This window comes from Pleurodeles waltl, chromosome 9 (genome assembly GCF_031143425.1).
Source record: "Pleurodeles waltl isolate 20211129_DDA chromosome 9, aPleWal1.hap1.20221129, whole genome shotgun sequence".
Lineage (NCBI taxonomy): Eukaryota > Metazoa > Chordata > Amphibia > Caudata > Salamandridae > Pleurodeles > Pleurodeles waltl.
This window is the reverse complement of record NC_090448.1, coordinates 498,328,773-498,348,333: the sequence shown is the minus strand read 5'-3', so window position 1 is coordinate 498,348,333 and position 19,561 is coordinate 498,328,773. Positions and strand designations below refer to the sequence as shown.

The 19,561-nt window shown below is 47.2% G+C and overlaps 1 protein-coding gene across 5 annotated transcripts in view; it reads right to left on the bottom strand.

The window, feature by feature from the left end:
- The window catches only part of ZBTB25 (zinc finger and BTB domain containing 25), a 273,963-nt gene that overhangs the window by 9,156 nt on the left and 245,246 nt on the right, over positions 1 to 19,561 (bottom strand). For all 5 annotated transcript variants that reach the window (XM_069207343.1, XM_069207347.1, XM_069207345.1 and 2 more), the window contains exon 2: positions 1,452 to 1,636. In XM_069207343.1, coding sequence (XP_069063444.1) covers positions 1,452 to 1,636 — 185 coding nt within the window. The remainder of the gene's footprint in view (positions 1 to 1,451; positions 1,637 to 19,561) is intronic.

Genomic DNA, 19,561 nt, shown 5'->3' with positions numbered 1-19,561 from the left:
GTTTGCTCCAGCAGCACTACCGTGCCCCCAGTGGTGGATACTGGCAGAAAAAATGCAGTGGCGGTGGTCATGCCTTCAAGAGGGCAGTGCCAGGGTGACATGGCCGCCGTCAGACACTCTTGATTCGCAAGAGCGAGCTGAGGCTCCGCCCCGGGAAACACATTAGTTCCCCAACCCCCAAATGGGCTAAGGTAAGCGACTCTCTTGCGCTCCAAGCCACTCCTACATTTGTTGAGCCTGGACAGGAGCTGATGACATAAAATCAGGATTTCAGCGATGAAGACAGACGCATTTCTAATCTAGGAAGCGATATGCAAATCTCTCGCCTATCTTCTCACCCCATTGTCCCTGAGAAAGGGACACTCATGCCAAGCCGGCCTGTGTTACTATTTCATGTCTGTGGGGTTCATATCTGCAAGGACAGACATTGAGTCACTGGCAATATCTGTGTATTTGCATTTGTTACAATAATGGCTGAGTGAAAGCAACCCTAACCGTAAAGTGCACATCTGGCTTGACTATGCTGTCACTATATTGTCTCTAACATCACAAGCCTTTTAAAAACATGTCTTACAATGTACAGGTATCGGAAACGCAGGAGTCTCAAAACGAGATGAATAAAAGCCCAGGAGATCAATGCCAATATTATGATTAGTTCAAAGAAAATGCTTAGTATGAGGAAGGACCAAAGGTGAGAAGAATGTTGTGTTACTCACAATCTCAAATTTACATTTGCTCTTTTGCGAGTAGCAGTGTGGGAGGTATGTGTGCTTGCAATGCACAAAAACGGTACCTGAGGGTGTCCATTACCAGATGAGCAACCTCACAAGCAAATGCCAGACATCTCATTTCAAATCCCACTTGTGAGCATTGCACTTTGGAATTGCAGGGCTAGTTGTAACAAAATCATACCTATCCCCTTCATAGGGATCAATCTTTCATTTGCACAGGAATACTAAAGGATTATACGTTTAACATCCTTACTCTGGGTATCAGCATTGGAGGTAACAGACGCTTGTTGATTCCAGGAAGAAATGAACATGTAAGCTGTAGACACACACTCAACACTTATTTATTCAAAGAATGATGGACTGAGCTGTGGCTCACTCACTATGCCTACATCTCATATGTAAATAAGGGAGAAGCACAAGTGTATGCATTTTGTATCGTGTAGAAGTGAGCAGGGCTTAATCTATCAGGCCAGTCTAAATGCACAAAGGCATAAAAAGAAGATGAGAGTCTCTGGGATATTTTAAAATAATTTTTGGTAAAGTATGTCACAGGATGACTTGCATCCCATCAGTGGCTAAGGTCTTTCTTTAGATTCAAAGCATTTTTGTACATCAGAAAAAACGGACACTAGTGCCGTGATAAGGGAAGAAGACTACCAAAATACTGGTTAACAATTTAAAAAAAAATCATTTCAAAAGAGTACTGAAATAAAATCTTACCTTGTCTGGTGAATAAATATCATCTTGAAGTAGTTCGAAAACGCTGCTAATACTGCCCTGTGTGCTTTAAAGTACACATCCCCAATAGCAACAGTGCAATCACAGAGAAAGCCAAACTCTCGCTGCATATTCAACTGCTGCAGAAGAACTATACAGTGGTTTGCTGTGTCCATTTTGTGGGTGATCTAAAAGAAAAAGCAACCAAGGGAATTAAGTTCTTGGACACCCCAATGGAAGAGTCGAATAAATCAGTATTGGTTATCAGAATAATCAAGGTCAATTAGTCAATGCGAAGGGTACAAGCAATGAGCCAAACGAAAACGTCTTCAAATGGCGTGGTGTAGATTCCTGAATGCACGTTTCTATGCAAAAAATCCTAGCGAAAAATAACCTACCACGCTAAGCCTCTAAAAAAGTGAAATTAAGATGTAATATGTTTATTTTTATGCACAAGTTCTGTCTTCCAATGGTGCACTGCCATTCTCAGAAGCCATATTTACTCTAGAACCAGGCTCTAAAATGTACCAGGCCAGGTGACAGAGCAATTCAGGATTTTTTAATTCTAAAAATAGTTGCCGGACAGCACTTGTTATCAAATCTACTTACCCATCTAATGGTCTTTGTTGGCATAAAAATAAGCTATAAGGTTGTTTTAGCTGAACTTTGAAGACACTCTATGCGCATCTGAACTGTGTCGCTTGATCATCTGCCGCTTGGTAAAATTCTAAATTTATGCTGATGACAAGTAAATGCATATCTCTGTAGAAAATGTCAAAACCAATAGAGAAAACATCACTGAATAACTGAAGAAAATGCATTCCATGGTGAAGAATTATCTCTGCCTGAACGAAAGTAAACTGGGTATGTTATTTGGAAATGACATGGCCAGGAACAAAGGGCCTGATTTAGAGTTTGGCAGTCGGGTTACACCCGTTATAAATGTGGCAGATATCTTGCCTGCTACAGTACAATTCCCTTAGGATATAATGGGATCGTAATATGGTGAATGGGATAGCATCACATTTGTGACGAAGTAACCCCATCCACCAAACTCTAAATCAGGCCCGAAGTCTCCAATCCCTCTAGAGAGATTAAAACATTTGGTTTTCCAAATCAATTCAGATCTCTCTTTTGATCTCTAAATTGACACCATCATCAATAAGGGTTTTGCCACACATATAAACCAACAAGGAGGTTTACATCACCATAAGACTTGTGATGTCTCTGCTAAACGACTACAACAGTATCTAAACATATGCCATCAATGCAGAAATATATGATCTCAAAATTTAAGCCGCCAAACCCTCCCTCAACCTTGAGAGGTCTGACCACATAACTGTGCATTAAATTACTGAACAAGCCCCCAGTGGAGCAGATAATTGCATTAAAGATTACATGCACCTTGCAATAGCATTAGGGTGCACAGGTAGGATGAATGATGACAACCAATACATTCCTATCTACCGGTGAATGACGCAGATCCAGATCAATCTGCTGACCTCAGTTCAGGAGTTTCATGCAATAGGGTAAGTCTGTCAAGATACAAGACAATTATTAAGGGACACTCAGCACCACGTCTGAAGTCACGGACACTTAATAGGTAGTAGTGTGCATCAGAAGCTGATGATTAACCAGTTTGTCATCTTTCAAGGGGCTAAAAAAGAATTCCTCCACAAGGTTTGGCCCATCAGATCCATCTCTTTTCTGACACCAAGAACAGAATTGGTAATACCAAAACCAAGCTCAGCAACTACTGAAGAACAAAAATGCAAACAATGCACGCAGTCATGTGCCGGGGATTAATATGTCAACAGTGTATAGTTTTAAAGTCCAAACAGGCAAAACCAAAAATGCCCTGGTATCTACCAGGATCCTTCCCAACTCTCATATCATTAATTTCAATTGACCATACCTTTTTCTTCTAAAGATATGTCAAATTAACAAATATCAGTTATGTCCACTAAACTATAAATACGGGTGCATAGTTCTATGCAAACTACCTTGAATAATGAACACATAAAACATCACAGAAAAATCTAAAAACTGTGACAATTAAACTTAAGATGAGATCATCAGACCAGATCTTCTACATAATGAAACAGTGTTTTCAGTGGATTTATAGAAATGAAAAAACAGATATGTCAACCAATCCTTATGGATCATCCAGGCTACTTATATACTTAGCTTCTGTGGAGACTTATAACCACTTCCTCCTAGCTGAAAGTAACAATAAGCAAATCGTGAGGAAACAATAGCTTCATCGACTAAGGAGCACAGTGCAAAACAACCAAAGCAACTCTTTGATTACGTCAAGTTGGAGTGTACATAGCAACTGGAAGATCTTCTATTCTACATTTTCCATACAAGAGCTTCAAGGAAGGAGTCTCAGCAATATGCAAATTATACCCCATGCCAATCACGTCTTAACTCTGGAAAAAAGATCAAAGCCATTGGGCTGGCCAGGTCATGAGGGTGGGGTGGCAGCTTAAGGTGTCTTGAGGCTACAATGGAGAATTTCAACGAGGATGTGCTTGTTTGCAAAACCAATTCATCTGCTGCTAAAATCAATTGAACTTAGTTCAAAAGTGCACTTTCTCCAGGGACAAGCCATCTGTGATTTTGTTATCCTATCAAGTCTACCTACTGTTTGCAAAAAATCAGGGTGGTGAAGACAAAGGGAAGACAGGAGGAGATGGCAAAGTAATCTGTGATCCCACTGGTCAGCCTGGGCGACAAAGGAGTGGCTGATCCCGGAGAGCTACAAATAGCCAATTCATTTACTCATAGAATTCACTGAACTTACTGCACAAGTGCATTTTCTTTAGCATAGTGCCCTCCATGATTACATTATATCAGGTCCACTTCTCAAAATGCAGAGCAGTGAAAAAGTAAGGAACTGGCAGGGACCTCTGTGATACCCTTAGTCAGCTGGGGCAAAATGTGGTTGACTGTGGAGTGGCGCAATTGTGGTGCTGCACTGTGTGCAAATTGCATCAATATTGAGCGTCTGGCATGGAGGTTGAGGGACCAGCCCTGCTGTCATAATGCAGCCAATTTGGTCATACTGTACAGCCTTGGGCTATTTTTTTAATTGGTAGAAGGAGGAATTCGGTCCGTCAACCACTGCATATGGAGATGTAATCTTTTGCAGCAGATAAACTTTGTATGACTAAATATCAATCCTTTTCTAATGCAGTAACTGGTTCACAAAACAAATACCCCATAAAGGGTGCACCAAATTCTATTGAGGGAGAAATGTTACAAACATGGCCTGTATACTAATCATGCATTAGCCAAAAGTGCTACAGCCTAAGCACATGATCTGCCAAACCTGGGGACTATACTAATGGTATTGCAGGCTCAAAGTAATTTCTCAGGCATAGGATCTTCTGATATTTCGTTTATTGAATTTAAAGGGGCAGGGAGTCCAGCTGAGAGGGTACAAATATTAGTTTCAGAGGTTTGTGACAGATTGTCAAGGGAGGTCTTTATCAAAAGGGAGGCGTTTTATAATCGGGGAAGTATGATTAAAGAATACTATGTAGAAAGATAAACTAAAGTTTTTGGTCACCCCTAAGTACAATATTATTAAAAACTGTAAATCTGTTCTTAGAGCAGCCACGAGTAGAGAGTGAGCTTGTGCTTATGAAACATGAACGTGTGATAACTCACAAGGACCCACAAGCACAACTCTTAACAAATTCCACATAGCCAGGGAAGGAAAACATCTAGGATTACAACTGGAATTCTGATGTCTGCCCTAATTCACAATCTATAGCAAAGCAGAAACCCAGATCCATAAAACTAAAGATGGAACTGACTCTAGTACTAGCTAAGACGTGAAATCAATGTCATGGAATGCTGCTGACTTAACCCAAGTACTAAATAATCGTGATCGTTCTGGATACTACAACAAAGTGAATCATTTTTTGTTTTCAGGAAATGTGGTAATTGAAACCACAACATATTTCTAGGTATCAAAGTTTTTTTTATTCCAGCAAACACATTAACAAATATGGATGTTCAGTGGGCAGACTGGTAGTTAATATAACAACCGCCTTAAAGGCTAAGAGTATAAAGATACTTTAAAGGTCTAGTTGATTTTAGACTGTCCATGTTTAATGAATGAACAGGAGTTCTCCACTTCCTTCCGTACTAGCAATCAGTTTTTATATGGATTTTAAAAGCACAGGTAGGAAAAAAACGTGTTGCAGATTTCTTTTTGAAACTGAAATCTTTGCTTATGTTTCACAATAATCTGAGTCCATTATTACAGGTGACCTTAAGCTTAAAAGGCATGGCTAATAAAAGGTGTTGGTCGACAGCTAGAACAGTGCTATGTACAGTACAGTTTGAGTGATAGTTGTATCACCTGCTGCGTGGAAATGAACGAAAAAGGACAGTAGAGAATCAACTGCTGGGAAGGGTAGGTGATTAAAACAGGACAGCATATAATCATCCGTGAAACATTGATGAGATCACGATTTTATTGGCTGAAGGTATATCACTAATTGATTTGGAAATGAGCTCAGGGATGAGTGGTGACAAATCTGGGCACAGATTTGTATCTTAACATATAAGCCCAGTATTGGACTTGGCCTTCTCTACAGGGTCAACCCCAAACAATTTTGACTTCACCCCCGTTTTCTGAAAATCTTTTTTGTTGGCATTAGGACTCTGTGTAATTTGCTACTGTTAACTGGTGCTAAAATGCATGTGCTCTGTCCCTAAAACTTGCCCACACTGGACTGGCACATTAAATTTACTTACAAGTCCCCTGTATATGGTACTACATGTACCCCTGCCATGTACATTAAATGCAACAGGTAGGCTTGCTGCACTCATTGTACAAACCACCCTAAGTGACCCTTTAAAACATGTCACTTTTTTCATTGCAACCTACAGTGCAGTTTTAAACTGCCATTTTGAGCAGCAAAATAAACCTTTTGCTAGGGCTAAACCTTCCATTGTAATACATGTAAGCCATCCCTTAAAAACTTGCAGCGCAGGGTGAGTTGTATTTAAAAAGTAGGACATGTGGGCTTACATTTTACTTATCCTTGTAATGAAAACCACTAAATTCGTTTTTTCACTACTGTAAGGTCTAGTTGTCCCTCTGGATAAAATTGGGTAACCCTATTATATTTAATACGTGCTCAAATTTGATTGGGAGCAAGCAGAAATATCATGTTTGGACTTAAATTAATTGTAATTTAAAATCCTCTATAATGGTAAAGTCAGAACTTAGATCCCAATTTTGAAAATACCGCTTTTAGAATTCGACATTTTCCTGCCCAAAAGCTTCTAAGGCCTTCTAGGAGTTTCCAGCTGTCTGAACCTGTGAATGACTCCCCCATTAAGAATGGGGCCACACAATGAACAATAGGAGGCTAAGGCCCTCATTACAAAGCTGGCGGTTTCAAGACCGGCAGCCTCGCAGTGGCGGTCGGACCACAATGACCCTGGAGGTCGGACCGCCAGGGGAACACCGCCACTGCCAGGGACATGGTTCTCGGCAGCATGGCGCCGGTTGGACTCATAGTCAGCCACGGCGGCGCTGAGTTCAGGGCCCTCGTGCTAACTCAGCGCCGCTGTGTTGATCACAAGTCCAATTTGTGCCAGCCTTTTCATGGCCAGGACCCTGCCATGAAAAGGCTGGTAAAAAGCCAGTGCTGGGGGCCCTGCACTGCCCACAACCATGCTGTGGGCAGTGCAGGGCACAACCTGCCCAGCACTCTCGGAATGCACACTGTCTGCTAGTGCAGATAGTGTGCATTTCAAGGGTGCTGGGGGCTCCTTCTGTGCGACGGCATTGGCCTCGAGGCCAATGCTGCTGCAAGGTTTCCAATGGGCTGACCGGTGGGCAGGGGCATCATGATGTTGTTAGGCAGGCACCTCAGGGGGTGGGGGGGTTCTTCTTGGGAGGGGGGTCCTTGGGCTTGGGTTTGGGAGGGGGGCAGGTCTTTACCCTTCTGTTTATTGGGAAGAGGAGCGGGCTTGGGCCCATAGTGGTAGGTGTAGTTTTAGGGGGAGGAACAGGAGTCAACTGGGAGCTGGAGGTACAGGGATGAGGGGGAGGGATCTTTCTCTCATGAGCAGAACGGGGGGGGGAAGAGGTCAAGGCGTGAAAGGAAAAGTTTCTTAGGACCAATGGGGCGGGTTGTGGGAGGATTGGGAGTGAAGGTAGAGGAAGACGTAGGAGGAGTAGGTGTGCTGGACTTGGGTGCAGGTGCATGGGCAGTGTGCCTGTGTGAAGTGGATGGCTGTTGGGTGTCTGAGTGGGAACGTTTAGATGCAATTGGAGAGCGGCAGACAGGGTGGTAGAGGACAAACAGGACGTGTGTATGTATGTTGTTGTGGTGTCTGCAAGTGAGGTGGGTTTGCTGTACGAGGTTGTGATGGTGGTGGTGACTGCACATGTGGTGTGTGGGGTGCATGTCTGCTTGTCTGCTGTTGTGGTGACTGTGGGCAAGACTTTACAGGTGGCAGGATCTGGGACTGATGATGCAGTGCATGCAGGTGTGTGTGTTGATGTGACTGTGAGGGAGGAGGAGGAGGGGGCAGCAGTGGAGGCAGTGGCTGTATTAATATGTGCATCTGTGTGTTGGCTGTGTGTGTTCTTGTGGGGTGAAGTGTGGTGCCTGTGTTTGTCTGTGAGAGTCCCGTCAGTTGTTTTGGGTGCATGCTTGTTAGATTGTGTGTGTAGGAAGGGTTGAGGGAGAGGGCTTTGGGACTAGGAACAGGTAGTTGGAGGGGGGACGGTAGAACCAGGGACACTGGCTGCCATCGGAGAGGAGGCCAGAGCCTGAAATGATCTCTGTTGGGCAGCCAAGCTACTGTAAATGCCCTCCAGATAGGCACTGGATGGCATTCACTATGGATGACTGCCCTACAGAGATGGGTCTCAGGAGGTCAATAGCCTCCTCACTGAGGGCAGCAGGGCTGACTGGGGCAGGGCATGAGGGGCCTGGGGCCAAGGAGATGCACACTCTCCTGGGTGAGCAGGCACAGGCAACTGGGTGGAGGGCTATTGGGAGGGCGGTGCTGGTACAGGGAGTGGCAGAAGATCTTGTAGCTGGGGTGGTCCCAGAGGGGTCTGCCACCACCAGGGAGCTTCCACCGGAGGAGGAATCTGAGTCTATAGTCGTTACTCTTGTCTCCCCCGTGGTGCTCCCCTCGCCCTACAACCCACTGGTCCCCTCGGCGTCTGTGCTCTCGGCCTCCTGGGTCCCGTGGGCAGCAGATCCCCCACTCGCAGGTGCCCCTGCTCTTTTTCCAGATGATGCTAATGCACACAAGGACAGGATAAGAAAAGGAGAGAGGGTGGGGGAGAAAGAAAGGGAGCACAGGGTCAATCACAGCACCAACAGCTCATGTGGCATACACTCATTCACACACTGGGACTAACACTGTGCAGTATGGGCCACAATTACAAACCATTACCTGAGTACAGCAGCAGTAAAGAACCCCAAACATTACCATCTGCACACCTACTGGGACTCTCTAAGGTCTGTCTGCCATGGTACGGTAGCTACTTATCAATACCAAATATACATACCACCCTACATAGCTAAGCAGGACCACACAGGAAAAGCTAAACCGGCATATTGGGGCACCAAAAATACCACAAAGTCTGTACTCACTCCCTTATGGCTGCTGTGCTGCCTTCAAGTGCCCATCCAACTCAGGATGGGCCACTGCCAGTTTGCAGGCCATTAGGGGGGTCAGGCTCCGACAGACACCCCTCCCTCATTGGGAGGCCGTACCCAGCTGGGCCACAGCGGTCTTGCAGGCCCACTGTCTCAGGTCCTCCCACCGTTTCCTGCAGTGGGTGCCCTACCGGCTATGGACCCCCATGGTCCGCACATCCTTGGAGATGGCATGCCGCAACCCTTTCTTTTGATAGGCGCTGACCTGCGGAGGAGACACAGACAGAAGGGCACCATGAACTCAACAATCCATTCTGTTACACAAATGGCTTACATTCTGCATATGACCCATATTAAGCACACACGTTACCCCAACCTCTGCAATCATACTGCATGCAGCCACCCCCCCAAATGACACACTGCCAGCACACACATACATCTTCATGAAGCCATGTCGCATCCAACGTACCATGATGTACTCACCTGTTGGTCTGGAGGCCCATACAATTGCCCATCCAGGGGTGGGACCCCATCCACAAGCTTCTCCAACTCCTCTGATGAGAAGGCTGGTGCGTTTTCCCCCATAGCACGGGCCATCGCAGGTTCCAGACACAGTTCACAGCAGCACACGCAGTGGAGATGTACAACAGTAGAGAGTCAGGAATCAAGTGAAGTGGTACAGAGAAAATGGCAGTCACGTCCGCGGCGACGAACACCGTCACCGCCGGTGTTGATCATCATTGGTTCCTGTACTCCATAGAGCTCCATGTTAGCCAATGAGGAGTTGCACAGTGGTGGAGAGCGCCTTCTGCCATGATGCCAAACACCGGCAGAGTGAGGTCACGTCCACCTGTCCCTGCATACAGGAGAGGCAGTTGCCATTTCCTAATGCTAATACTCATGTTGGACAACTTTATGTGCGTCATTGGTATTGTTTGTACACACCTAGAATATTTCACTCTTATATATACATACGCGCTCTGTGTACTGTGATATTGTGTGTCCATACTTCCTGTAGTCACACACATTTTAATTTTGGCTCACTTAGATACCAACCACTGTGGAGGATGATGAGGAGGAGGCAAGCACCCGTGTACAGATCCCTAGTGGACTCTGTTACAATGGAGGACCGGCACATCATACTCACCTATCATCTGGACAGGGCCACAAATACTGAGCTGAGTGCACAATTGGAGCCTGATCTAATTCCTGCCATCCATAGCACTACAGCAATTCCCCCTGTAGTACAGGTACTGTCAGTGCTCCACTTCCTGGCAAGTGGTTTATTCCAGGTGACAGTGGGCTTGGCTGCAGGAATGTCACAGCCAATGTTTCAATAGTGCTTGGAATGGTTGTGGCTGCCTTGCTTAAACACTTGAGCAACTACATCTCATTCCCCCAGAGAGAAGATTTGCCCACTGTGAAGGCTGGATTCTACGCCATGGGACACATACCACATGTGATTGGGGCCACAGACTGGACCCATATTACCTTGGTCCCTCCCAGGGTAAATGAGCAGGTCTACAGGGATAGAAGAGTTTCCACTCACTAAATGTCCAGATGGTGTGCCTTGCAGATCAATACATCTTCCACGTCACTGCCAGGTTTCCTGGATGTGTGCATCATGGCTATTTATTGAGGAATAGCAGCGTCCACAGGTGATGGCACGACTACAGAGGGACAGAGTGTGGCTCATAGGTGAGCTCGAGTCTTTACACAGTGTATGGCAGTGTATGCCAACTGGAGTTGTACTCCATGCCATTATACTTGTGTAATGTGTGTCCCTCACTACTTCCAGGTGACTCCGGCTACCCAAACCTGTTCTGGCTCTTGACCCCTGTTAGGAATCCAAGAACAGGGGCTGAAAATCGTTACAATGAGGGACATGGCCATACCATGAGAGTTGTGGAACGCACATTTTGTCTACTGAAAGCCAGGTTCAGGTGCCTCCATTTAACAGGTGGGTCCCTATGCAACGCCCCTAAGAAGGTCTGCCAGATTGTGGTGGTCTGCTGCATGCTACACAATTTGGCCCTCAGACACATGTGCCCTACCTGCGGGAGGAGGGGGGAGACAATGCACCTGTGGCAGCAGTGGACACTGAAGACAATGAGGAGGAGAAGAGGAGGAGGATGTAGACAACAGGACACATATCATACAGCAGTACTTCCAATGACACTCAAGTAAGACTGTAGATCTGATCATATCTCCATTTAAGTTAAGTGCTGTGTGCCAGCTGTGTTGTGCCAGTCACTGCCTTTACATTTCCTGGCAGTGTTCTTGGTTTTGGCAACAGTCTCTGGTGTCTGTCTGGGTCGCAGGGAACGTTTGCGGGGTGGTTTCACTGCTGCAGAGGGAGGGGAGCTGGTGGCCTGTGGGTCTTGTGGCAGGTCTTCCTGTCCACTAGCTGCAGCAGATGTTGATGGCTGGTGAGTGGACTGGCTAGTGGAAGTGGGCCACTGGTGTGCTCTGTTCTCCCGCATGGTGTTGGCCATGTCACCCAGCACCCCTAAATGAAGGCCATGTTGGCATTTAGCCCCTGCAACTGCTGCATGACCTCCTGGTGGTGTACCACCTGTATGATGCTGATCACCTGGCCCATCCTGTCCTGGGATTTTTGGTATGCACCCAGGACATGTGCAAGTGCCTCCCAGGCAGTCGGTTCCCTGGGTCTGGCCTCCCCCTGGTGCACAGCTGATCGACCACTGTCCCTGGCTCCCCGTGCCTGTCCCCTAAACAGTGTGCCCATTCCCACTTACACCAGGACCTTCACCGTCTTGCCTGTATGGTGTCGATTCGGGTCCCTGTACAGGTGGGCACACTATTGATCGACATGTCCTGGGGACAGGGATATGGGGACGTTAAGTGGTTGCTTTGATGTTGGAGTCAGAGGAGGGGGGGCCCTGTGGTGGACTGACTGTGGGATGTGGAACCCAACTAACTTGTGGTCCCAGATGGGCCAGGGAGTTCACCCAGCTCAGGACATGCAGAGTTGCTGTCATCACTGAGAGCATCTTCTGGTGGAGGACTGGGTTGCAGTGGCACATGCTCGCCGATGACATTAGCTGGGTCACCTGTGGGGATGTAAGTGATTTGTTAGGGTAATTGTCTGTCACATTTTCCCAATTTTGACCTTTCCCTATGGGTTTGTGTTGTCCCCCCACCTTTGGTGATGTACTGTGGGATTGGTAGTTCTACATGCTGTCCATGCATTTCTGGTGGGTTTGCATGCAGAGCTGGGAGGGGTGTGCTTGCTGTGGGTAGGGCATGCAGGGGTACACATTTAAGTGTGGTCATTGGGTTGGTGCACTGTGTGGGATGGAGTGGGGTGTGGGGAGTCGGGGTGAGGGGGTGACATGCCATGCAGGTATTGGTGGAGGTAGGCTAATTGATAACTTATCAGTGTCCAGCCCTCCAGTGAGGCCCTCAGGATGCAGGATTGCCAATACTTGCTCCTCCCATACTGTGAACTGTGGGGGAGGAGGTGGGGGTCCCCCGCCAGTCCTCATGATGGCGACCTGGTGCCTTGATGCAATGGTATGCACCTTCCCCCGTAGGCCGTTCCACCTCTTTCGAACGTCGTCCCTTGTGCGTGGATATTGTCACATGGAGTACACCCTGTCCACGATCCTCCGCCATAGCTCCATCTTCCTAGCAATGGGTATATGCTGGACCTGTGCACCAAACAGATGTGGCCCTACCCTGACGATTTCACCATGACCTGCAACTCCTCATCTGTGAAACGGGGGTGCTTTTGTGGAGACATGCCTATTGTGTCTTGTGTGTGTTGTGCAGAGGTTGTTCAGTGTGGTGGCAGGGTGTGTGATGTGTGATGCGTGACAGATGTATAGGTGGATGTGGTGTGTGTGAGCAGTTGTCTGAGGGATTGGCCTGGCAAGGTGTAGCAGTCTTTTCGTGTTTGCAAAGGATTGTGGGTTATGTGGGGGGGTGCTTTATACTGCTGTTGGTGGGTGTGTAGGGTGTGTGTGTATATGTGTCAAGTGTAGGTTATTTGATCTGGTCAATGTTGGGTTGAAGTGGTGTCGGTGCCCAATTCTGCCGCAGCGGTGTGCACCGTCAATGCCTGACCGCCGTTGAATGTCTGCTGTGATGATTCGTGGGTCATAATTTGGAGGGTGGTGTATTGCTGGCGTAGCGGTGAGGGTGGCGGGTCCCACAGTTTATCGCCTCCGTTGGGTCTGGCGGACTCGTGGTTGTGGCTGGTTTCTGTCGGTTTTCTGTTTGTGTGTCATAATAACCGAGCAGGCGGATTACAGCCTCTGCAACAATCTGTTAGCGGTCGTCACCACAGTGGTCTTCGGAATAAACCGCCAATGTCATAATGACCAGCTATGTCTTTTAACTTTAGCAGGTCACTATCATGGCTCATAGCAGTGACAATCTGGGCTAACAATACAGCAGCTGGTTGACTTGAATTGACAATGAAATTGATGTAGGCTAAGGTGTTTTGGATGGAGCAGCATGACCTTGAATAAGCAATTCGAGGGGGCATCTTGGCTTTTGGATTGCCGAAGATGGTTAACAAATCTTGACAATGAGTCACAGCGCAAAGGCTTTCCATACAGGAATACATGGAAATGTTCACAAGCTCATACCACAGCTAAACTTTCCTTTTCAGGCTGTGAGTAAGCATGTCTGTTTGAGACAAACGTCTGCCAGCTTAGGCCACATTAAGTCGTCTTGCATTTGGGCGTCCATATGCTGTGCAAGAATAGCGCCTAACCAAACAGGACTGTCATCAACCACAATCTCAGTGTGCGGCTTTCGGATTGAAGTACACTATTTCCATATTATTTTCGATGCCGTGCTTGATGCCCTTGAAACTCTTTTCACATTCTCTTGACCAGTTAAAAGAAAAAAAAATCTTTGCTAACTCTCCTAATAGAGCACGGACAGTGGCAAACTCCTTTATGTATCGTGAGCTGTAGCTGGCCATTCCAAAAAAATAATGTACCTTTTGAACATCTTGTGGGGGTTCAGCATTACTCAAGGCTTGTATTTTTGCAGGTTCAGGTGTCATGCCCTCATCAGAAAAGATATGGCCGAAGAATTTCAGTTTTGTCTTACTGAACTCATACTTGTCTGCACTGAAAGTCAAGCCTGTATCACTGAGTAACTGACACACTTGTGTGACGGCTCTATTGTGCTACTTTTAAAGACCAGTATGTCATCATTATCGTTAAATGCATTTACAACTGGTAGTGTGATGTGTTGAATGACGTCTTGGAAAAGTTTGGCAGCTGATGATACACCAAAACTAAGGCCCTCATGACATTGGCGGTAAATGCCACTTACTGCAGCGGTGATGGCCAACATACCGCCGTGGAGGTGAATACCCGTTTGCCATATTATATCACACACACACACACACACCAAACCGACAGAATACTGCCACATACACAAATCCGCCAGCCCAAAGGTCAGTTGTAAAGTGTCGGTACGAACACCCATACTGTTACACCAACAAAACAACGCCCACCACATTATGACCCACAAATCACTACGGTGGACATTCAATGGCGGTAAACCATTGGCGGTACCCACCGGTGCGCTCAGAATGGTCACCCAAATACAAAACAACACAACATTGGCCTAAACGAAAATCACACACCTAACACTGATACACACACCACACCCAGCCAGCCACAGCACTTTAAAACACACACACATTACACACAACCCTTCACAAACACCAATAATTGCCACAAGACAAACACAAAGACCACTGAGACAACTACACACACACACACCACAAACACCCATCCATCCGTCACGCACCCCACATGCCACAGACCCCACCCCACCACATCACTCAACACCCTCTGCACAAAACACACCACACAACACCCATGTCCCCACTAAGGCGCCCCCATTTCACTGATGAGGATTTGTGGGTCATGGTGGAGGAAATAGTCAGGGTAGAGCCACAGCTGTTTGGAGTACAGGTACAGCAAATATCCATTGCCAGGAAGATGGAGCTATGGCGGAGAATCGTGGACAGGGGGAACGCCGTGGGACAGCATCCAAGAACAAGGGCAACATCAGAAAGAGGTGGAACGACCTACGGGGCAAGGTACGTTCGATAGCAGCAAGGCACCAGCTCGCCATCCAGAAGACTGGTGGTGGACCCCACCTCCTCCCCCACAGCTCACAGCATGGGAGGAGCAACTCTTGGCAATCCTGCATCCTGAGGGACTCACTGGAGTAGCCGGAGGAATGGACACTGGTGAGTCAATATTTACTACTCATCACCCTCATACCTGCATGTCATCACACCCCCCTCATCCTCACACCCATCACTCCACTCCATCCCACATACTGCACCTACACATCTGAATAACCCCAATGCCAAGCCCTGCATGCTATACCAATGCATGGACATCCCTCCCAGCCCTGCAAGTACACCCATCACCAAAGCATGTACAGCATGGAGAACTAACAATCCCACAATACATCACAATACACAAACAAAGGTGACAGGGCAACAGCAACAACAGAGAGGAAACTAGGGATGTACAAAATATCACAGACATAAAGCATAATACATCACTTACATTTCCACAGGTGCCCCAGCCAATCTCAGCAGAGAGGAGGTGCCACGACTATCCAGTCCCCCAACAGAAGATGCCCCCAGTGATGACAGTAACTCTGGACTTCAGGGTCTGGATGAACTACCTGGCCCATCAGGGACCACTGGTCAGTCTGCCACCCTAGCCCACTCAAAGTCCACCACAGAGCCTCCCCCATCAGTATCCAACACACGGTCCCACCCAACGTCCCAACACTTCTGTCCCCAGGACACGTCAATCAGCAGTGTGCCCACCTGTACAGGACCCCAGTCCACACCTCACCCCCAAGAGAATCCAGGACCTGGGGTCAGTGGCAGTGGGCACACTGTTAAGGGGAACAGGGACACTGGGAGGACCGCTGTGCGCCAGGGAGAGGACAGGCCCAGGGAACCGACTCTCCAGGAGGCACTAATGTCCTGGGGGCTTATCAACAATGCCAGGAAAAGATGGACCAGATCCTTACCAACATGTAGGAGAACAAGCAGCTGCAGGAGGAACACCATCAGGAGATCAGGGAGGATTTGCAGGCCCTCAACACCACCATGGTATCCATAGCAGGGGTGCTGGCAGATATGGCCAACATCATGAGGGAATGGACAGCACACCAGAGGGCCCCTACCACTAGTCAGTCTACTGACCAGCCCACCACTTCTGCTGCAGCTAGAGGGCAGGAGTCCCTGCCACAGGACCCGCAGGCCACCAGCACCCCCCCTGCAGAAGGTGAACCACCCCACAAATGTTCCCTTTGAACCAGACAGAACCAGAGACACTTGCCAAGACCAAGACTACTGTTAGGAAATGAGACCCTCCTGAATGTCCCCCCTTGTCCACTATATACTGCCTTTTCAACCCTTCCTATGGCCCCTTGGACACTGGAGTTGTGCCACAAACAGACTGGAACAATACCCTGGACTTTCCTCTACCATCACCCCATTCCATTGCACTTTTCTGTCAATTATTTGCACTACAGTAAACACCCTTGAACACAACTTGAGTGATAGTGTTTTATGTGATGAAAATGTGCATTTATGGAAACAGTCACATCTTGTGCAAATTATCTGAATACTGTGATAGCATACAATTATTGACCTGTAGCTGTCTGTATTCATCACAACAGTACACAGTTGTCATATCATCAACATCTGCAAAATGAGAAGCCATAGGTGTCGGTAAGTTGAGATGCAAAGGAAGTGAATGCCATCCTGCTACAGCCACACAGAAAATATCAATATTCAGAGGAATGGTCAGATCCACTATCTCACCTATGTGTCATTGGAAATATTGACGTATAACTGATGTTCTGTTGTCCATATCCTCATTCTCTGCCTCCTCATCCTCATTGTCCTCAGGGTCCACTGCTGCCACAGGGGCATTTCCAGTCTCCTCCTCCTGCAGATAAGGCACATGTCATCTGAGGGCCAGGTTATGCAACATGCAGCATGCCACTACTATCTGCCAGACCTTCTCGGGTGAGTAGCACAGGGATCCACCTGTTAGATGGAGGCTTCTGAACCTGCCCTTTAGGAGGCCGAAGGTCCTTTCAATAATTCTCCTGGTTCACCCATGTGCATCATTATAACGATTCTCAGCCCCTGTCTGGGCATTCCTCACAGCTACGATAGGTTTAGGTGGAAAGAGTCACCTGCAAGTATTGAGGGACAAACATTAGCCTTACACAATGGTATGAGGTTAACACCAGAAGGCATACACTGACATATATTGGGTGGGGAGTCAGGTTCACCAATTAGCCACACCTTGTGCCTCTGTAGTTGTGCCATCACATTTGCGATGCTGCTATTTCTCAGAACAAAGGCATCATACACCGACCCAGGATACTTGGCAGTGACATGGGAGATGTACTGGTCCGCCAGGCACACCATTTGCACATTGAGTGAGTGGAAACTCTTCCGATTCCTGGACACCTGTTCATTCTGGCCGGGGGGGACAATAAGCAATATGTGTACCGTCAATCGCCCCAATAATATTGGGTATATGTTCCATTGCATAGAATTCTGCCTTCACAGTGGCCAAATCTTCCACCTGGGGGAAAGCAATGTAGCTGCACGTGTTTGACCAAAGCAGACAAAACCCTTGCCAGCACAATTGAGAACATTGGCTGTGACATTCCTGCTGCCAAGCCCACTGTCACTTGGAAAGAAGCAGTTGCCAGGAACTGGAGCAATGATAGAACCTGCACAAGAGCGGGATCCCAGTGGGATGACAGATAGCTGATATAAGATCAGGCTCCAATTGGGCACACAGCTCTGTGATTGTGGCCCTGTCCAGTCTATAGGTGAGTATTATATGCCTTTCCTCCAGTGTAGTCAAGTCCCCAAGGGGTCTGTACACAGGGGCTTGTCTCCTCCTCCTATTCATCCGCAGTGGTAGGTATCTAAGGGACACAAGAGTGAAAAGGCTGTCACAATTTGAACAATGGAACCACATCCTCAGTATACATTGAGCACTGATGTGATGAGACAATGGGAGTGTCAATGTATGTGCAAATTGTAGCAATGACGCAGTTATGGATTATCTGAATGTAGTATACCACCATGAAATGGCGACCGCCTGTCCTGTATCTAAGGATAGGTGGAAGTGAGATAGCTCCGCCGACGTTGTGCGTCATGGCGGAAGGCGGTCTTGCACCGCCGTGCAATTCCTCATTGGCTAATATGGGGATCTATGGAGTACAGTGGCCAATTGGGATCAGCGGTGGCAGTGACTGCCATTTTCTATCTAAATCCTCACTTGATTCCTGACTTTCCACAGGACAATACCTACACTACGTGTGCTGCTGTGACTGGATCCTGCCATGGCCCGTGTGACCGGGGAAAGGGCCCCTGCCTTCACTTCGGAGGAGTTGGAGCGCTTGGTGGATGGGGTCCTACCCCAGTATGGACAGCTGTATGGGCCTCCAGACCAACAGGTGAGTACACCTTGGGCACGATGCATGTGACAAGGTTGCATTGAGATGTGTGTGCAAGCTCCGTGTCATTTTGGGGGGTCGTATAGTCGCATAGGGTCTCATTATTCTAATGAGTCTACTGGATTTCGAGCAGCAGAATTGCTTGCGGTGTGAGAGACTGAGTCTGACCCACTACAGGCAACACCTGTTGCTCCAGTCCAGGTTTTGCTCCGACTAATTACAGTGCCTCACCTCTACCCAAGGGCAGGGGTGATTGGGCAGCTGAGCGCATGATATAACTGGTTTCTCAGGGAAGCCGTTGTCACTCGGGTCTCATCCGTTTCTCTCAGCTACATTAGTCAAATATACACAAGGACAATCAGAGACAGTGTATGTTTCAATAATACTTTAATGAAGTGACTGCATCTTAGATAGCAAAGCATGGTCTGCAATAACCAGGACGATACAGCATGACACAATTAAAATTGTGACAAGGAGAGTAAAACATGAAAATAATGCTATCATTTTGTCACGAGAGCCAATAGACTAATTCCTACCTATACTATAATAGAGCACAGTGTGTTAAGCTCTAATTCTGCCCTTCAGGTTCCCCTGGGAAGACATCATCCCCCATACCTGAGCAAAGGCCTGAAGTTTGCATAAGCAGCTGTAGTGAAGCATTCAGCAATCCGCATACAGTTGTGGTTCTCTGGCTGGAATCTCCCTGTAACGTGTAAGGGACAGGGAAGTGTTTTTATAATAAAACAGCTGATGTTCTGAGAAAATGTCCCTACGTAAGGACGTGTTTTTTACTATGAATGTCAGAGACTAAACTTATACCATGTTCACCGGCAACCTATCTTACTGCAGCCTTGGAAGAAGCTCAGAGTGAGCAAGAATGTCTTGTTTGAGAACAGAGTGCAGGCCTAGGCAAAAACATTTAGATAGAAATAAATAAAACAAGAC